This window comes from Bombus pyrosoma, linkage group LG5 (genome assembly GCF_014825855.1).
Source record: "Bombus pyrosoma isolate SC7728 linkage group LG5, ASM1482585v1, whole genome shotgun sequence".
NCBI lineage: Eukaryota > Metazoa > Arthropoda > Insecta > Hymenoptera > Apidae > Bombus > Bombus pyrosoma.
The window spans coordinates 4,558,591-4,577,281 of record NC_057774.1 but is presented as its reverse complement, the minus strand read 5'-3'; the positions used below and the strand labels follow the sequence as shown (position 1 = coordinate 4,577,281).

At 46.6% G+C, this 18,691-nt stretch overlaps 1 protein-coding gene across 7 annotated transcripts in view; it reads left to right on the top strand.

The window, feature by feature from the left end:
• LOC122567533 (nephrin) overlaps positions 1-18,691 on the top strand; it is a 253,645-nt gene that overhangs the window by 187,336 nt on the left and 47,618 nt on the right. For all 7 annotated transcript variants that reach the window (XM_043726172.1, XM_043726175.1, XM_043726174.1 and 4 more), the window contains one exon: positions 12,419-12,529. In XM_043726172.1, the coding sequence (XP_043582107.1) occupies positions 12,419-12,529 (111 nt within the window). The remainder of the gene's footprint in view (positions 1-12,418; positions 12,530-18,691) is intronic.

Here is an 18,691-nt window from a genome sequence, read left to right as displayed (position 1 = left end):
TTCGCAAATATTGACGTAGAAATCGGCTCTTCCATGTTCCGCCCCGTTCTGGCCCCGTTTCAGTCCCTCCTACGCGGCGATCTGACTGCAGACGCCTAAATTGGCCCGATACATCCGACGAACGTGGAGCGGGTACATAACTCAATAAGTACACAAAATTTTCTTCGCCGTACTGCTGTCGACGAATATTTCACCGAGGATACCGTCTTCTACGAGAACGTATCCAACTCTGTCTCCGCTCGAACGCCACGTTACCGTTCGAAATTCTTCCGTCCTCTGATCCACTCTTCTTCGAAACCTGTCGTCTGTTCCATGCTCGCCAATAATCATCAGCCTTTTTGTTGATCGCCGCGTCGCTCGTCCGGTTCTATATGGCTTTTATATCCTGAAATTATCAACTAGAATAGGATGTCGTGCTTGGAAAGGGACTGTCCCATTCTGATCGTATTCTCGCGGTAACGGCCGAGTTTCGAAGGTCCAAACGAACCTCAGGTACCAGAGCTGACACAGTCGAGCACAATCCGCACGGATGCAGGCGTTTACAAAGTTCCGAGTCTAACAAGATTCTTAGCGAGGAGTCTACAGCTGCCCCGTAAATGTCTCCAAGTACGAATCCTTCGGATATAAAGTTCAAAGTGTGCTTTCAACAAACTTCGAATACGTCCTTATCCAAGACCAAATACGTTCCGATTCAATCCTGTCGGCGTTTCAGCGTACTGGCCCAAAAAGGAGAAAGTCCTTCTTCCTGCGCGAATTCCAAGCTATTTTAACTTTTTAGTCGCGACGTTAACAATGCTACGCAAATATTTTACCGTCGTCGGTGTAGCAATTTGCAAGCCAAAGTATTCGTTAATTACGAAGAGGTTCAAAGTTGTTCGCGCAACAACGGTGACAGCGACAGCGACAACGCCGGAGAAAATCCTGTTTCGGTCGTAATAAATACGGATTCGTAATTTGCCGAAATATCAGAGTTCATTCCTGACTCGGGGTTCTCGGAATATTACGATCGGAAAGCGGTTCGCAGGAGTTCGCGATTGCAGCACTTCAGCGGGACGCGATATATCTTCGAATCTGCTAATACGTCTGATCTAACAAGTTTCTTACTGTGAAAACTGCTTGGCCATTCTTCCTCTGGCACTCTTCGCCACATCTATCCCCAACTCCCATCGATATCGTCGCACGTGCCCACCAACTTTCCTCGCAGTGACTTTCAATACGCGCTTCCGCTTCCTGCAAAAGCAAGAATCGCCGATATCTCTATCGATCGTGGAAAAATAAGAAACGAACGAGAAGACGTCGAAACGTTTATCGCGGCGAGGACACAGCGTAAGTTACCTCTGTGGTATATCGATCGCTCGGCCAACCGAAGAATTATTTCTTCTAGCAAGTAATCTTCGATTTCCGGTTGAAGACGTACTCGCCGAAATAAAGCGCGCGCGACGCGATCGGTCGCGTCTTTCTAAGAGAGAAATCGCTGAAAAGGAAACGGAAACGAGACGAGAAATCGTTACGTAGTCTGGCTGGTAGAGGAATGGCAACCACTGATTCACGGGGTGAGGCACGCAGGCAAAGCTAGAAATCTGACGACCGGCCAGCAGATTTTAATATTTGCAGCCATATCTCAGCGGGGCGAACTTTTGCCGGGAGAAATGGCGAGCTGGCTCTCACTTAAAATCACTTTATACGAATCGCGGCCACTTTTTCGCCCGTCGTTTCGTATCCCCGAACCGTTTCCCGACCGTATCCCCGCTCTCTCATTCCTTTCGCAGACCCATAACCCATATCCCATGGAAACTCGCGAAAATCCATTTCGCTCGCTTGCTCGTTCGCTCGCTCGCTAGCTCGTCGGCGACTTCTGGAAACACCCGCATTATTCTTACCGACCCTTGCTTCCCTTTGCATTATCCGGACGACGTATGGTGTCGGATAACGTTTCTCTCGAGAAATGTCTGTTGCGTCACCATCCACCGCCAGCGAAAACTGGAGGGGAACGAGGGACTTTTTCGAAATTGAAAAACCTCTATAGATCGCGTAGATCGCGACCATCACCCTGTCAGCAAAAATTCTTCCTTGTTTTTCCACCTGTAACTCTCTTCCCTCCCACACCGCCCCTTCTTTCCTCGCTTTTATCCCATCTATGTTCGGAAGGGGTCAAACGCCGAGGCAAAGATGGCGTGTTAAGCGATTCGCGGTGATTTATAGAGGTGAGCGTCGAGTTGGAGGTAACGCGAACTCGTTTTCTCACGGTTCCGGATATTCCAGGCCGATAAAGGACCGCGAAACGTCGAGGCGCCGTATGGTCTCGATTAACGAGTTATCAAGGAATCGAAGGACAGCTATTTGCCGACCAACGATTAAACACTTGGATCGAAATCTGCGGGCCTCTGCCCTTCCAAGTTAGTCGAACTTTTACACGAATGCACGCCACTGTAATTAAAGAACAATCGGTCGATCGAGGTCTCGCTGCCACGAGGAAAATAACCCTGCCAAGAATAGAGCTGTTTCGCCGGAAATCGTACAACGAACCGTGGCATCAAATTTTCCGCGAATCGGCTATCTTCGAGATATTAATTATTTACTTTTACCGTCGAAGTTAGTTTTTCTGGAACACTGCGGCGAAGCCAGGCACCGCGTCGGAACGTTCTCGTCGATAGAAAAAGACCGATCATATTTTACGATTCTTTCGGACCTGTTAGTGCGTCCCTTAATGATCGAATTTGGCGCGTTAATCGAAGATTAATCGGCCAGCGATACCACGCGGTGATCATAATTCAATCTCTGGTCTCGATAAAAACGCAGAACGTATCGGATCCCATTTCGTTCGGTCGGAAAAGAAGGTAAAAGAAAGCGGCTCAGATGGGAGGAAAAGAATAAGTCGAAATTAACGAGGATCCGTAGCGTTAGCTTCGTTTCCGTGTGCCTTGCAATATCCGGCCTCTCTATAATTAAAACGTCCGCCGTTTTGACTTATCGGCTGCCGGTACGGGAACGATCGCTCGTCGAAAAGAATATACGAATTGGCGGAAGCGTGCACGAGACATGGCAGAATTCCCGACAAAATCCACCTCTCCTCTCTGTGCCGTGAAATCGTCCTCGTCGTCGACGTCGTCTCTTCTTTCACAGAATTCCGGCTAATCAACGTTGTTCCGAGCGCTCTACTAAGACCGCGTCCGCATCCAAAAGACGTAAGCTGCAGCCGCGGAAAGATGAAAGGCAACGCGAGTCTTCTTCCTAGTCATCGAGAATTCCTAGCCATCTTGCCTTTTATACCCTGTCAAACAAGAAAGCCTTTTGTTCGTTGACCTCTTCTTCCTCGTCTTACGACCTACCACCCCCAAGATCTCCTTTCTCTTCTAGCCGCCCGCTCTTCGTAAGACCTTTTTGTTCCCGTGGCGTCGCGTCGTGTCGAACAACCAACTTCTTTCGTTTTCGCAACACGGTCCCGACCGATACGCTTCTGATATTAAACATTTCCGCCAACTAATGTTATCGATTTAATTTACACGTCGCCATAAATATTTCATTTGCGTCTAGACGATGTTAAAGAATAACACGGCTGTTCGCGAGTCGTCCTCGAGGAAACTGCTGGCCGTAAAAATTTAACAAGCAGCTTTTGGCGTACTACCGAGTAATGGAACGGTCATCGTCAAGAAAGCAGGTCGAATCGAGGTAAAAAGGAAGACGATGGAGCGGGAAGAAGGCTACGGGGTGAGATACTGGAAGAGACAAAGACCACCGTTGATGTTGCGAAAGGATCTCGTCGGATTCGTATTTATTTATCGTCTGAACCAGTTACAAAATTGTTCGTCCGATTCGAATCGGAGACGAAATTAAGATTCATAAATTTCGATTTAATTGCGAAACAAACGGTAAAGTAAAAACTGTGGATTGCGTTAAGAACTTATTCGAAATATACAAATTGAATGAAACTTCCTGCTGAAGCGTTTCAAGTTCGTTGTATTCGCATCGGTCTTGCCGACGGCGTAAAACGGAATTTTCGTAAACTCTCGAAAGCAACGCCGAAGAAATTAATCTCGGTAGTCGCTCGGTTTTGACATGCAGCCAAAAAAGAAAAAAAAAGAAAGAAAAGGAAAGAAAAGGAGGAAATGACGACGGTGTGTACCGACTTGTTTGGTCAAGCAGTGCTTCCTTGTTCCGATCTTTTCTCCGTAGAAACACGGGTAAGGTATGCTGTGACGACGTGTCGCGTGACATCGGTACGCGAGGTACGCATGAAAAATGCTCACACGCGCTTAAAAACGTTCCTGGTTCTGCGTTGCCGGCATACGAAGTGGCATTCGGCAAACATCGCGCGGCTTTTCAACTCGCCCGGAGCTTCAGGCTTACGAGGCTTATTCAAATCGTCCGGAACAGCGAAGAAGATGAGAACGGGGCAGCAGCTAGAAGCTGAAGCAGCTCACTAGCCAGCTTTCCTTCTTTTTTTACCGGTTTGCTCCCAGTCTTCCCTCGTCTCTTTTTGCTCCTTTCAGAGACAGCCACGACCGTAGTACTTTCCTCCGCTTCGCCTAGAAGCTTGCGAGACGAAACGGAGAATAGCGCGGATGAATATCTTGCGTCGTCATTGCCATTTCGGCAATAGCCGAAATACCTTCGTCAGTGGCACTTTCTATTCCTCGAGTAACTCAACTATACAACATTTTCCAACGGAATGCAAAAGTAAACGGTTTTATCTACGACCTTTCGCGTTTGTCCAGCGCGACATCTTGCATGTTGGTCATTCCGACGAGTTCCATTGGAGCGTGGTCAAGTATTTTAAAACCGCACCACGATCTCTCGACGAACGAATGGCACGGCCGTACACCAACAGTTCGTTTGAATTTTCGGAGGGTAGTGGAAACTCGTGTAGTTCGCGCGATTCGTGAATTTAACTTTTCGACAACGGCAAGGGAGGATGAAATGGACGATGGTGCAAATTAATTCACGACCTCGTGACCAACCAGTCTAGTCCACCTCTTGCCATTGAAAACTCCGTACACGATGTTTCTTTCGGGCTTCGCATCCGCTTTGTCATCCGGATATTCCGAACGGACATCGTTACACCGCTTCGCTGGTCCGGTTCAATCGAAACGCCTTGGACCGTTTGATTAACGATCGAACGACGGCATATCGAGCAGACGAAACAAATTGGAAAGGAAACGGCAGACGTCCTTTTCGATACGATCTTCCTTATTATTTTTATCGGTCGTCCGATGATACAGTCGGAGGTAGACCACGACTCGATGTCGCATCGTGGTGACGGATTCGAGCTGGAATTCTCATGGAGAACTACGTTCTCGCTATCGACTCGAACGACGCTGGCTGCGAGCTGTTAACGTCGAGAAAGGGAGTGAAAAGGAAGAGAGAGAGAGAGAGAGAGAGCGGGACGAAAGAGGATCTAGTTCGCGGAGAACGACGAGCTCGAGGCTGACAAGGAACATGAACGATGGGACGACGTTCCCGTCGACGAATTTGAAAATAAAATTTGACATTTTTATTGAAATCCAAGAACGAGGTATCGTACTATGTCTTGTCGTGCCGTGACAGACTATGTATACACCGGCATATATATAGCACATCCTTCAAAGACGAAAATCTTCAGACGGTTTAATAGTACCCGCGAGATGATGGATTTTTTAACTGGAACGTTGCTTCCCAAAGGATGTAATCCATTAGAAGCTAATTTTTCTAGGCGTTCGGTTCGTTGACTCGTTCGACTGTTATAAATCGCGGAAAATCCGACAAAAATCCCGAAAATACCGAGTTTCGTTAGTCGAGCGAATTTTTCGAAAATTTCAACGTCGACGAGTAGTTTTCGGCATGGACGTTTGCCGAACGTCAGCCAGGGCGAAATTTCAGCACGTCGTCGCTCAAACATCCACGTGAAGGTAATTATTAATCGAGGAGGAAAGAATGTCGTTAACGAAGACTCGTAAGTTGACCAACCGACTCTGCGAAAGTTTCGCTACTTGTAACTTTCCGCTTTTCTCGCTAACGTGCTTTGCATCTACGCCAACTACCAAAGTCTAACGTGACGCGCGACGTGTTCTCTCGATGCTATCAAGAGGCAAACGCAAAAATTGTTATCAGCCTGAATCATCCTACTTTTATAGCCTTCCTTTTTTTCTCAAGTTTGATCGCGCGTGCATACGTATATTTTCGAGCAATACTACGTTACCCTGAAGATTAAAGTATACTTAACGTAAAACGCATTCATTGCCGCGAACAATTTCTCGCGACGATTTTACAATCTAATTGTTCCGGTTGCTTCCATAACGCGGTGGATTTCCCGTGAAAAGGAATACGCTAATCGTAGGACCAGACCGAGTACGGATATTCGTGTATTTTCATCTATCCATTCGCGGAGGTATGTATACACCAGAGCGAATGATTTTCCCTCCGGTGGAGGCAGAATTTCCGCGCGTCTCCGGGACCCCTTTTCCCGGGAGTGTTCGTGCTCGTTCCTTTGGAGATCGTCGCGCGAGAGGATAATCCAAGATTGCCGCAGACAGAAAAAAAGGATGAAAAGCTGGGAAGAAAGACGGCGAACGGCGGAGGAGATACTCGACTCGAAAAAGGGAAACGAGAGAGGCAGTAGAGAGAAGGAAGAAGGCAGAGCGTAGAAGTCGTGGCAGAATGGCGTGGCTTCTGTCGACGTACCTAACCGCTAGACGGTCTGTACTACAAGGGTGGTAATTGTTCGAGTATCGATTTATCTCGTTGTAGCGTGGAAATCGCTGTCACCTTAACCAATACGGAACGTCACGGCATGGACAATGATATTCTTGTCAATAACAATTTACCTTTTGTATGCGCAGTTGAATCTAGGCTATTCTCTTCAATCGAATGCACCAGCCAGCTAGCTGTTCTGGCGGCGGATTAACGGTACCGCAAAAAATAAGAAGAGAAAGAGGACCGAAGGTTAGAGGACCGAGAGATAAGCTTCCGACGACGTTGATCGAAACCCTAGCTGGAGACTTTATCGCATCGGTCGGTAGATGGAAAAATATTTTGCGTTAGTGGAGGAGGAGGCGCGAGGGCGTCGGAGAATTTATTAAAGTGTTTATTTAACCGCGCATTTGTTTGTTGGTCGAGTTTTCAGATACTGGAGAACAATAAAAATGCAAATAAAGAATTGTTCGAGCGAGCGGCCAATGGTAATTATTATGCGCGGAAGTCTATTCCATAAATCGTAAACTGTTCTCGCCGCGTCGATGAATAATGAAAAAGAAAACATTTTAATTGATACAAGAGCGATAATACGTATTTGATAGTCGGGTATCGATCTCGACCGTCTAATGGATCTCGTTCGGATCGAATGGTAGGAAAGTTGCCACACAGAAACGAAAGGAAGCGAGTAAGCAAGATTAATCTGGGGCAAAAATGTGGCGATATCGTTGTCGGAAAATCCGAGAGCGGAATAATAAGCGAATTTTTTCGTGACATGCAATTTCGTTTGCGAATGCCATCTGAAGGTGCGATCTAGCCTGCGGGAAACGAGTCGGGATCCCGATAACTGCGAGCAATCTGCTCCATTCTCGGCTAGGTCAGTGGGTCGTTCGCATCAGACCAACGATTTCCGTCGATTTCTTAGCTGCGCGACCGAACGGGCTTTCGCTAGATTATTTTAAACCGAAAAGTCACTTTGACAGATCGGCGCCAGAATTTAAAAAGTGTCGCAGCCAAGAATTAATTGGAGCGTAACGAATACGAGGCGTCCATTTAATCTGGATAGGTCCTTAAATATTTAAAAAGCCTACCCAGCGGTAACCGGGCCGTTTACGGGGTTGATCAAAGCCGGAGATCAATGGAGCGGAGGTCTACGAGAGAGGTCTGCGTGTCGATGAGCCAGAGAGAGAATCTACTCCAATTTCTACTCCGGCGGATCTTAAAGCTGTGCTGTCCGACCACGAGACTCTCTCTCTCTCTCTCTCTCGCTCGCGCGCGCCACTTACGATAATGTTTCTGCTCGTCTGACACCACTCGGCTATTACTATTGGGGAACCATTCCCTTGAAATTTAACACGCTTCCCAGTTGTCTGACTTAATAGTGGCTCCTACCATCGATGCACCACGGTATTTCTCTCAATAGGGTCTGGCAATTGACGCGAAGACTTCCATCACGCGAATCCACTGTGAAACGTATGGTAATGCGAGGCATCGATCCAACTAATATATTATAACAGTTCGAGTTTAACGTTATATCGCACTGCGTGTTGGCGTACACAAGCGTACGCCTCGTTTCCTCTGTAAGCGGCAATTGCTTTTCTCTCGGTTAGGCGCGCAGACGATGCCGTGTAATTCGCAGGTTTTTCGTCTCCATACGAAGCGACGCGATGCGACGCGACGGGAAATTCTGCCAGCGCAACGATCCATCCTCGTTCGTCGATCTCAATGAACAATGTCGACGCGTCCAAGCGCGATCGCTATTTCGCTGATTCATTCGCCGCGTATCGACCGCGGAAACGAGAGGTTCGATGTTTCGGTAATTAGTCGAGTTAAAGGAAATTTCCATAACAATGTAAGAATTATGATGTTAAATCGAGCAGCTATAATTCCCGTAGATCACTGGACATCGTGTATACGGGAGTATCGTGGTAACGAACGTTTTGAATTATTATAACGGAGCTCGATCGGACGAATCTATTTAACGGGTAATCCCTCATATCCATGATCGCGTAACTAGTATCAAAACAAATCCAACTCGCGTTCCAACGTATCGCCATGATATTCTCACAGCCGCTCCCTCCTATTTCGATCGTATTCAATTTTCCAAACGCGAATTTCCAAATAAATCCCTCCGAATGCGTTCAGAATATTTTTAATTATCACACCGTGAAACGTTTCGCGCGTATACAGAAATTACAACTTGCTGTCGTCGCGTTGCGTCGTTTAGTCGGCTTGAACGACAGTTTTTCGTCATATTTTAATCCGTCGCGTCTCGCCGATTCGGATAATACGAGTACAACGTTCCGGATAAAAATTCGCGGACGTATTAAAGTTTGGCAAATTAAAGGGAGAACGTACTTTACTTTCCAGTTTGAAGCCCATCGTGCGATCCTGCGAATCGCATTGTTCGAAATCGAACGGCCGCCATGGCGAAATAAAAAGCTGAGCGTTTTGTGCGCGGCTACGTAGCGTTGCATTTCCTCGCTTGTGAATTCGGAAACTCAATACCCTTCTGAAATAAATGTTTCATTCGTCGTTGCTAATTTTCTCCCGTTACACTGGCTTCTCTCGTTACGAGATCCAGCTTTCGCCGTAATTTCCCAACTACAAGTAACAATCGCGCCCCGCTAACCGGAAAAAGGAAGAGGTGTCGCCCGATTGTCCACGTTTCGCCAACATTTCCCTCGGTTAGGATAGATGGGCGATAGTTTCTGAGAACGATCTCGGATAAACGCGTGCACAGGCTCTGGGTGCGTGTACACAGTGGTTTGTAATTAACTCGATTAAAATTGCGGCCAGCGTGTGCACCACCTCCAACGTCCCTTAATTTCTCCACCTTCGTACACGAACTAACCATTTTTTGCTCGTACGTCTACCGACCGTACCGACTACCCCAAGTTATTTCAGCATCGTATCTCCGATACGAATCGATCGAAATTAAAACATCCATGGCGATTGTACAGGTACGCGTACGTTATGCGTTTTAATCGATTAATTCTATTTAATCATCTTGAACTTGGCGTCTATCTAAAAGCTTCTACAGTTATTACTTTTCGTGTGCGTCATGGCGAGTGAATTTCTCATATGGAAATATAGAATGTACATTGACGATGTTTAAAATTGAACTCGACACTCGAGGTGGTAGAAAGCTGCGCGCGACTAAATTGCTCGACAGCTTGCAACAGAGAGAATTGGATGACCATCGCTGGTAACGGTGGATACGCGTAAAGCGAGGCAGCCTCAGATATATGCGCAGCTATGCTACATAGGGGTGCCTATTTTCCAGCCAGCCCTGAAATTATCGGCGTGGTCTGAGCGAGGTCCATTGATTACCACTGGTAATTGCCATTACAACCTCCATCTCCCGGCACCACTTTGCTCTCCTCGCTACTCGACCCGCTACGATCTCTTCCAGCACCGCGAACGTCTGGATATTCTCTGTATTGGCATTGAAAGTCAACCGTTATCGAGTGCGAGGCGCACCAACCGTGCTTCGCTTCGTTTAAACTTTAAATCATCGTCTACAGTCTATGGATCTCGCGCGCTCTCCAAACCTATTTATGTAGTTTCGATTCGTTTCGACGAGAATCAGGAATTCTTCTTTCATCTCTGTTACAAATCGCCATTACATTCAGACAACTGAGTCTGCAAATTTATCTGCTCGGTTAATGGAAAGATGCAGACAGCGTCGCGAGCAAGTCTAGTACCTTTTCAATTTCGAAAGAGAATCGAATCTATTGCTGGAATTCTTGAGCAACGTTTAATATCTCTCATATCGCTAATCGGATGAGGCGTACGATCGAATCGGTTAATTGGCTCGGAGATCAACCTTAATTTCTCTGGTAAATTTTGTTACGTAATACTCATCCCGGTAATGTTCTCTTTCGATGTATTCATCTTTGTATGAAAATTCGACACCCTGTCTACGTATGTATGAAAATGTTGCTATATCGTGTGACCGGTCTATTCGAAATATCTGAAATTTTTATTTTCGATAGAATCTCGATCCAGACATCGAACGAGGATTACCTGGAATTCGATATCCGTTCGAAGGACGAAATCGTGATCAATCAATCGATTGGCAGGCTGACACGCATGGCCAGAATGAACGGCGCCCTGTTTTCATCGATATCGGCAATTATGGATTGAAAAGCGACCATAAATTCTCGTGAATACTTTACACGTACGTACCAGCGCCTAGGCAGTGCAGGCCAAAGCAGAGATAAAATTTCATTGCGGTCATAGAAACGAGTTTTCGATGGAGTTGCCAGGGAATTGAATTTACCGAATCTCCCAGCGCTTGATTAAGCTGCTTTACAATCCGTTCATCGATTTCCCTGCAATTCTCCATTTCGAGGAACCTCGCGCATATTACTACGATCTCTCTCCACGGTTAAATCTAAATCGCGACGATTTCGAAATTTTTGATCGAGACCGTCCGAAGATTAAAATGGAAAGTTGCAAGCTCGGATTTTAACGGTTTGGAAAAAGGATCGCCTAAAATGGACTGGATCCGACAGCAATTGAGTTACGAGCGAAAAAGTTGCGAGCTGTCTGATTTCAAGAGGCTTGGCATTAGAAAAATATACCTAGAAAACTTGATGAAACGTATCGTTAAGAAGGTGATGTCGGTAAATTTCATTTTAATTTGCAATTTTTCGATCAAAATTTACGGTGCAGAGAGCGCGGAGAGAGAGAGAGAGGTGTGAAACGGGTGGAAGAAGCTTAGGTGAATATATATATCGAACGCTCGCTAGGCAAGAACCGTAACGTTATTTCGGATTTGTCGCAGTTTACGACAAGACTCGATCGTTTCGCGTTAGTTTTTCTGTCGCGACATCACAGAATCGAATAACCATTCCTATATCCGCTTAAAGCAATTTTTTGAGTGGCCTGTGATCTTGGCATCGATCGTGAAAACAGTATCGCTGCATTCTGGCAAACCTACGATGTACGATTTGCAAGTTACCAAATACTTTTTTTTTTATTTACTCGTTGACATCGAACGAAACGGAACGAAATTCTAGAGGAATCGGCGTTGCTTCAGCCCGTACATTTTTATCGTTGCGGTAACATCGATATACGCGATATACGATATCGGCCAGTGATTCCCGCGTTATATCAAAATCACATGAAAACGGACACTTTCCATTAATTGTACAGATCTTCGTGTTTTGCAATTGATCGAAATTCATTTCCAATCGTTAACGATTATATCCGTCAAAGCGTTTGCAGCGACGTTGTTCGATATAGGCAAAGCTATAAGCTTCTGCGAAGCAACGAACGATGCATCGGCTAAATAGGGTGATAGCGGAAAGGCAGACAGAAAGCCAGGAAGAGGAATAAACGTAGGTGTGGCTCGCCGTAACCTCGCTGATAAAGCATCGAATACGTTGGACGTATGCAGCTAACTTCCAAAATAACGAAAAAGCGAGAGAAATATCCAGGTTGGTTTATCCGACTCTGCTCCGAGAACGAATATTCCAGCCAAAAATATCGTTGCGCTTAATCCGCAAACGATCATACCTACACACGAGTCGATACGGCACACTGGAACTACAGTTGGAACGAATACCGTTCGAAGAACCTCCTATGAAACTTGCTGCCGAGCCACTCCTAACTTTCCAGTGTCCGAAATAGGTTATTCGAGCGATATTACGACAACGTGACGATGAATGTCAAAAGTTTTATGCTTATTTTCCAAGTGCTAGTGAATTGACTTGGCCTGATCGAGAATCCTTGTCTGTTTTAGTGCCACCGGAACAACCTACCATTTTGGATCAGTGGGGCAGGATAGTAAACGGAACGGCAGGTCCTTACGAGGAAGGCGATACACCTTCTCTGACGTGTCGTGTAACGGGCGGTAAGTCCAGCAAACTATTCGCGCGATACGCAAAAGTAACGGGTGTGTTTAATCTGCCGCTGCAAACTGTTGAAACGTTCTTGAAGGCACGGCAACAACTTTGGACTTGGTCAGCGGTCGAGAAGTTTCTATCCGTAGACACATCAACCCGCCAACCAACATTTCCGCTTTTCCCAAAGTCTCCCTCTTGATCCAGCGAAACCTAAGATACATGAAATTCGTTAAATACTCGAGCTCGTATCTCGCATTAGGCAAACCTTTTTAGCAGAACCGTCTCGCAGGATTTCGAATTTTAGATGTGTAAAGATCACCGGTGCGTTTCTACGAACTGGTATTTAATCCGCCGTGAGATCGTCGGCGGAAGTTCGATCGAAAAACCTTGAAAGGAAATGAAGAATGGAGAGAACGTAGCGCGGTGCTACGGAGATGGTAGTGGTGAGTAGGGGAAAAGGAAGAGTTGACGGAGTCACCGGTGTCGCCAGTTATTAGATCAGGCAACTTTTTATCGACGAAGGGAGCTAAGTGAAAAGTTCTATGTTCGGAAGAACGCGACGCGGGAAGAGAGTAGGATGTGGTAAAATAGAGGCGAGGAGCAGAGGGTGCGGTGGATCAAGCGTTCTGAAGTGGAACGGGAGAGGAAGCACCAAACTACCAAGGTTCCGGTGTTTACTTTGGCAACTGGATCTAAATTTCTGTTTATAACTGCGGCAACTTCTTCGGCTGCCTTAAAAGATTATTTCCTTCCCTCTGGCCCTGCAGCCACTTTCCCCTCCTTTCCGCCGTGCCCAATCTCCTCTCAGACGAGGAGACGCTTTCCTGTCATTCACCCCGATTAAATGCGGTTACGTTCCATCGAACGAAGATTTTTGCATGATTCTCGCCCACCTTCCGCCACTTCTCGCCCATTCTTCCCTGCAAATAAATAATCACGGTACCGTCGAATCACAGTAAAGATACGAAAACCGTTTCGCGTCAGATATATATCGTAAACTGGATAACTACGGTACAAATACAGAGGTATACGATGACGATTCAATACTCATCGTCGATCCCGACGTTCGATGAATACATCGAAATTCGAAGCCAGCAATACTGCCGTATGCAGATTCGATGGGAATTGCATCGACGCTGCGCATCGATCATACGCATTGCGGCGTATAAATTGAATATCGAGAAGATCGGCTTATCCTTAACAATACGCTAGCGAAACCCCTGCAAACGATCCCGATCCCGGACAACAAGCCTAGAATTTTCATTTAATTGTAAATCATCCTTAAACAGGGAAAAGAAGATCGTCTGCCTCTCGGTGATTCTATTTTCAATGAAATATTCATCTCTTCCTGTTCTTTTTTTTTTTTTCGTTTTTCTACTAGATCGTTAGAGCGTCTGAAATTTATACTTGAAGCCAGGACAGTGTATCGGTTACCGATATCGTCTCCGTCTGCACACAAAAAGGCAACCATTGAAATTTTGGCGATCCCGATGTTTGTTCGATTTCAGGGAGAAACTTTCGCCGCGTCTCGTTTCTCTACGCCTCTCGCTCGTCCTTTCCCCACGATTCTCGAGCCTCGATCTCGCGCTATCTCGCTTCTTAACCAGCCCGAGGGTCGCCGAGGCGCGCGATAAGTTTCTGCCACCATTTCTGTCCTCGCGGCATGCCCGCAAAGATTTGCAATTCAATCGAAAAGCCGGGGGTCGGGAACGCTAGCCGTCAATGCGAAATTACGCCCTGGTATACTTTACCGATTAAATGTTAATGCGCGCGGCCCGACTTTGCCTCGCTCCCTTTGACCCCCGCTACGTTGCAGGATCGCGGAGAATCGGCAATGTAGGTTATTTACGCGGAAAAGACCATCACGGGACCGATACGATACCACGATAGATCCGATTATTCAAACGAAACGTCGCATAGCCTGGATCTTTTGAGCGTCGTAAAAAATTTGCCGAGCTCACGTTTTATTGCCAGCTTATTCACGATATCTGTATAGGCATTCTGTTTGAACATTTCGGAATTCGATATCGATTTTTGTCGGGGCAGCCTTTTTGCGGCCGATTTCGCAATGAGAATCGGAGAAACTTTACCAGTTGGCCAGAAAAGGAGAAAAAAAACGTTATCGCGCAGTTGAATAATCGGTAGCTTTATTCGCGTTCCGCGCTGGTTGTTCTTCTTTATAGGATAGCGTGATCTCAGAGGAACGGCGAAACCGCATTTGCCTTTCGCGTGATACCGCCTGGACAGTATTTAATCTCTGTAGAGGAGCGAATAAAACCGAGAGAAACGAACCAGTTGGAAATTCGAGAGCGGAAATCACGCGTCTTCTCGCGATTCTTCTTCCGGTTTCACGGTGAAAAGAACTCGGTCTCGCGACGCAACAACGCCATAAAAACACGTATACAGCGTTAAATGCGTGCTCGGTTCGACGTTGATTTTCATTGGTCCATCTCGAGGCGAAACACGATCGTTTGAAACGAGAAACCTGACGTGGTCGTGGACGCTGCGCGTTAATTACACGAGACACGCGTTAATACGTACGCGAGCTTTATCTTTCTCGTAGTGAACAATAAATATTTTTCCGCTGCGCCACCAGCGATCAACTGTAATTGACCCGAGTCGAGGCGAGAATTTCCCGTAAATGAAACTTACATTAATCTAGCAGAGAAATGAAAAAATTAGCCCGACGCATCGACCGATCTTCCGTCGTTATCCGATGATCGACGATCCTCGATATGAAAGAAGATTAAGCTCATGGTTATTTCAAAAGACGTAACGTATAGTGAGATTGTTAGCGTTTAACCATGGCTCGTCTCGTCCTAGCGCATCCATAGCATTCTCTCAACCGCTCTATTATACGCGATTTACAACTAAGCCTAACTTCCTCCACGGTATTCCGTGTTATCTATAATTTATGGCAATAGCGGTGAGAAAATTTTACGACTCAGCCCGCTTGCTGGATTTATTGCCAATTACTTGACTTCGTGCCCGGAAAGAATCGAGGGTCCTACTTCGAGGGTGTATACGCACGTAAAGGTGAGGTTTTCCTTCCCTTATTTCTACCTACATATCTCTCTTCCCAATACTCGACACCAACTTTCCACTTCCCCTTCGTCTTCCGCTATATACTAAGTGTATCCTAACGTAGAAAGATCCACTTTACGAGGTAAACTCGTTTCTCGGAAAATCATTTTTCCACTTTATCGGCAAGGTTTCTTCCTTTAAATATTTTCCCTCGATGATTACAGAGAAAGAGAGAGAGAGAGAGAAAGTGGACGTATTACAAGTTTCAGAGCAGCATTCTCGTTTATCGAAGTTCTCGAATCGAACGCTACGTCAGTCCCCGTCCACCTGCTCTTCTCCTCATCCTTTCTTCCTTGATTCCCTTTTCACCGTAGCGCGTCTCCAAACGAATCCCTTTGAGACGATCTGCGAACACGAAGAACCGATTAAAGGAAGGTCAAGGCGAACGGGAGCGGCTCCTCTTCAAACGAAAGGCTTCTTCTTTCGATTCGCTCTCCAATTACCGCACGCAAGAGTTGGTTAATTTTGGAAATTGGAACGGCGAAATCGAAATCCGCTTTCAACGCGAACGTGGAAGCGCGCGTGTGCGATATTTCACGTTTCCAGACCAACGACACACGGGGCAACGCAATAAGCCACTTTACTCGAATAATAATTATCTTCGGGAAACGGAGAGAACTCTGACTTTCGAGTCATCGAGCGCGATGCACTTTGCCTATTTCCCAGGGGTGTGCGAATAATGTCGCGGGATCGTAATCTATCCGTGTCGTATTGGCCGAGTGCGGGGAATATTTATTTTTCAATCCTACCCGTGAAACCGGAACTCGCAGCGCCATAAAAGATATTAAAAATTATTCGAGAGCGGAGCACGGGATGTGCCGCGCCGTTACGTCGCTACCACTTCCAAAACGAGTTAAATTTTCTCGTATCGGCATCGGGTCGCGTCGCCATATATTTGCCGAGCTTTGTCCATTAAAAATATTACGAGATTTCGCTGTGATATCAGAGCAGAGTCGGTCTTTGATTGCTTTTTCCATCATCTCACGGAATTCCAGCAACCTGAATTCTCGAACTTTAGTTCTCCTCTCTTGTTCTCCGACACTTGTTCTCTAATCTCGCTGCGTTACAAACACCGATACCACGCTGCGCTGGACATTTACGGGGTAAGTGACCGTAACGCGAGACGTTTTATTCTTCATTGACTCAACGTAGATTATGAAATTCACTTGATCGACCGGCTGGACGATTGCGTGATGGAACTACGATATATTTTCTGCCATATAGTCGCTAAAGGGACGCTAGACAGTAAGTCGAGCTTATAGACGTTTCCTCGATAATCCTAAATCAAGAGGCCCTGAATTAAGGCGACGCGGCGCCGCACGGCGATGAAATGAAGAGAAGCCGAAGGGTGGGCGCGGGTGGACTGGGCTGGGAACGGGGTGCGAGGTTGAATAAAGGGACCGGTCGAAGAAGGAACTCCGGCAAGGATCTCGAGTCCCAACGGCTGGTATTTGCCTTAAGTAGAGTTCGAACCAACGGTAAACTTGTTAGATGTGGGCGAGTAGCAGCGGACCGGTCTTAATCCTGCAAGATATCGTCCGGTATCCGCGGATTAAAATCCGCACTTTAGTACCCCCTGCCGCGCAGATAGCGCGGCTGTTGTCGTCGTTTTAAGGGAGCCTCGGTTTTGGTGGGAGTTCGGATATAGTCCGGCAGTTAAAGTCAACGCCAGGGGCGTACCGAAGCCATTGCCAGACCTAACCCAGACCGGAGGTAGAGCCAGACCATCTAGTCCTTCTCCCTTTCCGCAGCCACGCAACCACGCTACGACCTAGCTCTCGCCCCTAAGCACTCGTGCAAACGACCTCGCGGCCGAGCTTACGAATTAACTGGCCAAGCTCTATCGTCCTGACCGTATTGCCTATTCCGTCTGTTTGAAAAATCTTTGGAAGCCGATCTTCGATTGGCGCAAAGAAAACCTGACGAGTTGCGAGCAGAGATGAAATTTTCCAAGGTAAAGACTAAATTCCAAGCTACAGTTTCCTTTTCTCTATTCTCCCCTCGCCGTCCCTTTTTCCTCTATCGAAACGTACGAAGGAACGGCAGAGAAATCAAAAAGAACGAGACGGTTAAAACGCAATCTAGATCGACAAGCGCCGTGAATAACAATGACGCGGAGTTAATCTAAGCTAGCTTCCATCGGAGATCAGACTTGCAATTTTAAGTGTCGCGGCGATGTTGCGTCGGGCCTGATTAAATTGCGATTCCAGTATGGTACGGTATCGTGAATAACAATGAAACGGCGAACGTAAGCTGGCTCGAATCGGCTATCGGTATACTTGCGATGCCTGTTTTCACAACGAGAATTTCCGCCGACCGATAGACGCACCAAGCTTCTTCATCTCTCTCTCTCTCTCTCTCTCTCTCTCTCTCTCTCTCTTTCTCTCTCTTCATGATTTCTGACCCATTACCGGCGCATACCTGCCTCTTATAATGCTCGTATATCACTGCAGCTATTTTATCACCTTAACCGGCAGCTTTTTCAACAAAAATATGCATCTAGCCACGGAACCGCGTATTATTCGCGAGAGATATGTAAATCCGTGATATAATACGGAGTCTATCCACGGAACATTCCGTCGAATCGAGAACTCGATGCGATATACCCTCGCTGCTCTCCTCCAACCATTTATTTCCGATAAACGCTACTTTCGTGAAGCACGTAGATCGCGAAGGGCGACCGGCTAAAGAGATCGAACGAACGCCCAGCAAACCCTTATTTATCATTCGAACCGATACTTACACGTGAAATTCCAGCTCGATTATTTGGGTGCACGCGATCGATTCGGTATCATCTCACCCTCCTTCTCACCACCATCTCTTACTCCACCATCTCTTCCGATGAAATCGGGACCTGTTATAGTCTTGCTTTTTAATACCTGAGCCGCTTTGATCCGTTCTTCCGTTCATCTGTCCCTCTATAATTGATATTTATCGATCTGTCGGAGAAACGAGGGAGTATAACACGCGCGGATATTGAAGCGACCGGCTCCGAAGCAACTCGAAGTCTGCCAGTTTTTGTCTGAAGTACCGCATCCAAAACTCTGGGGTATCGGCTAATTTAAAAGTTCCCGGCAACTCATCTA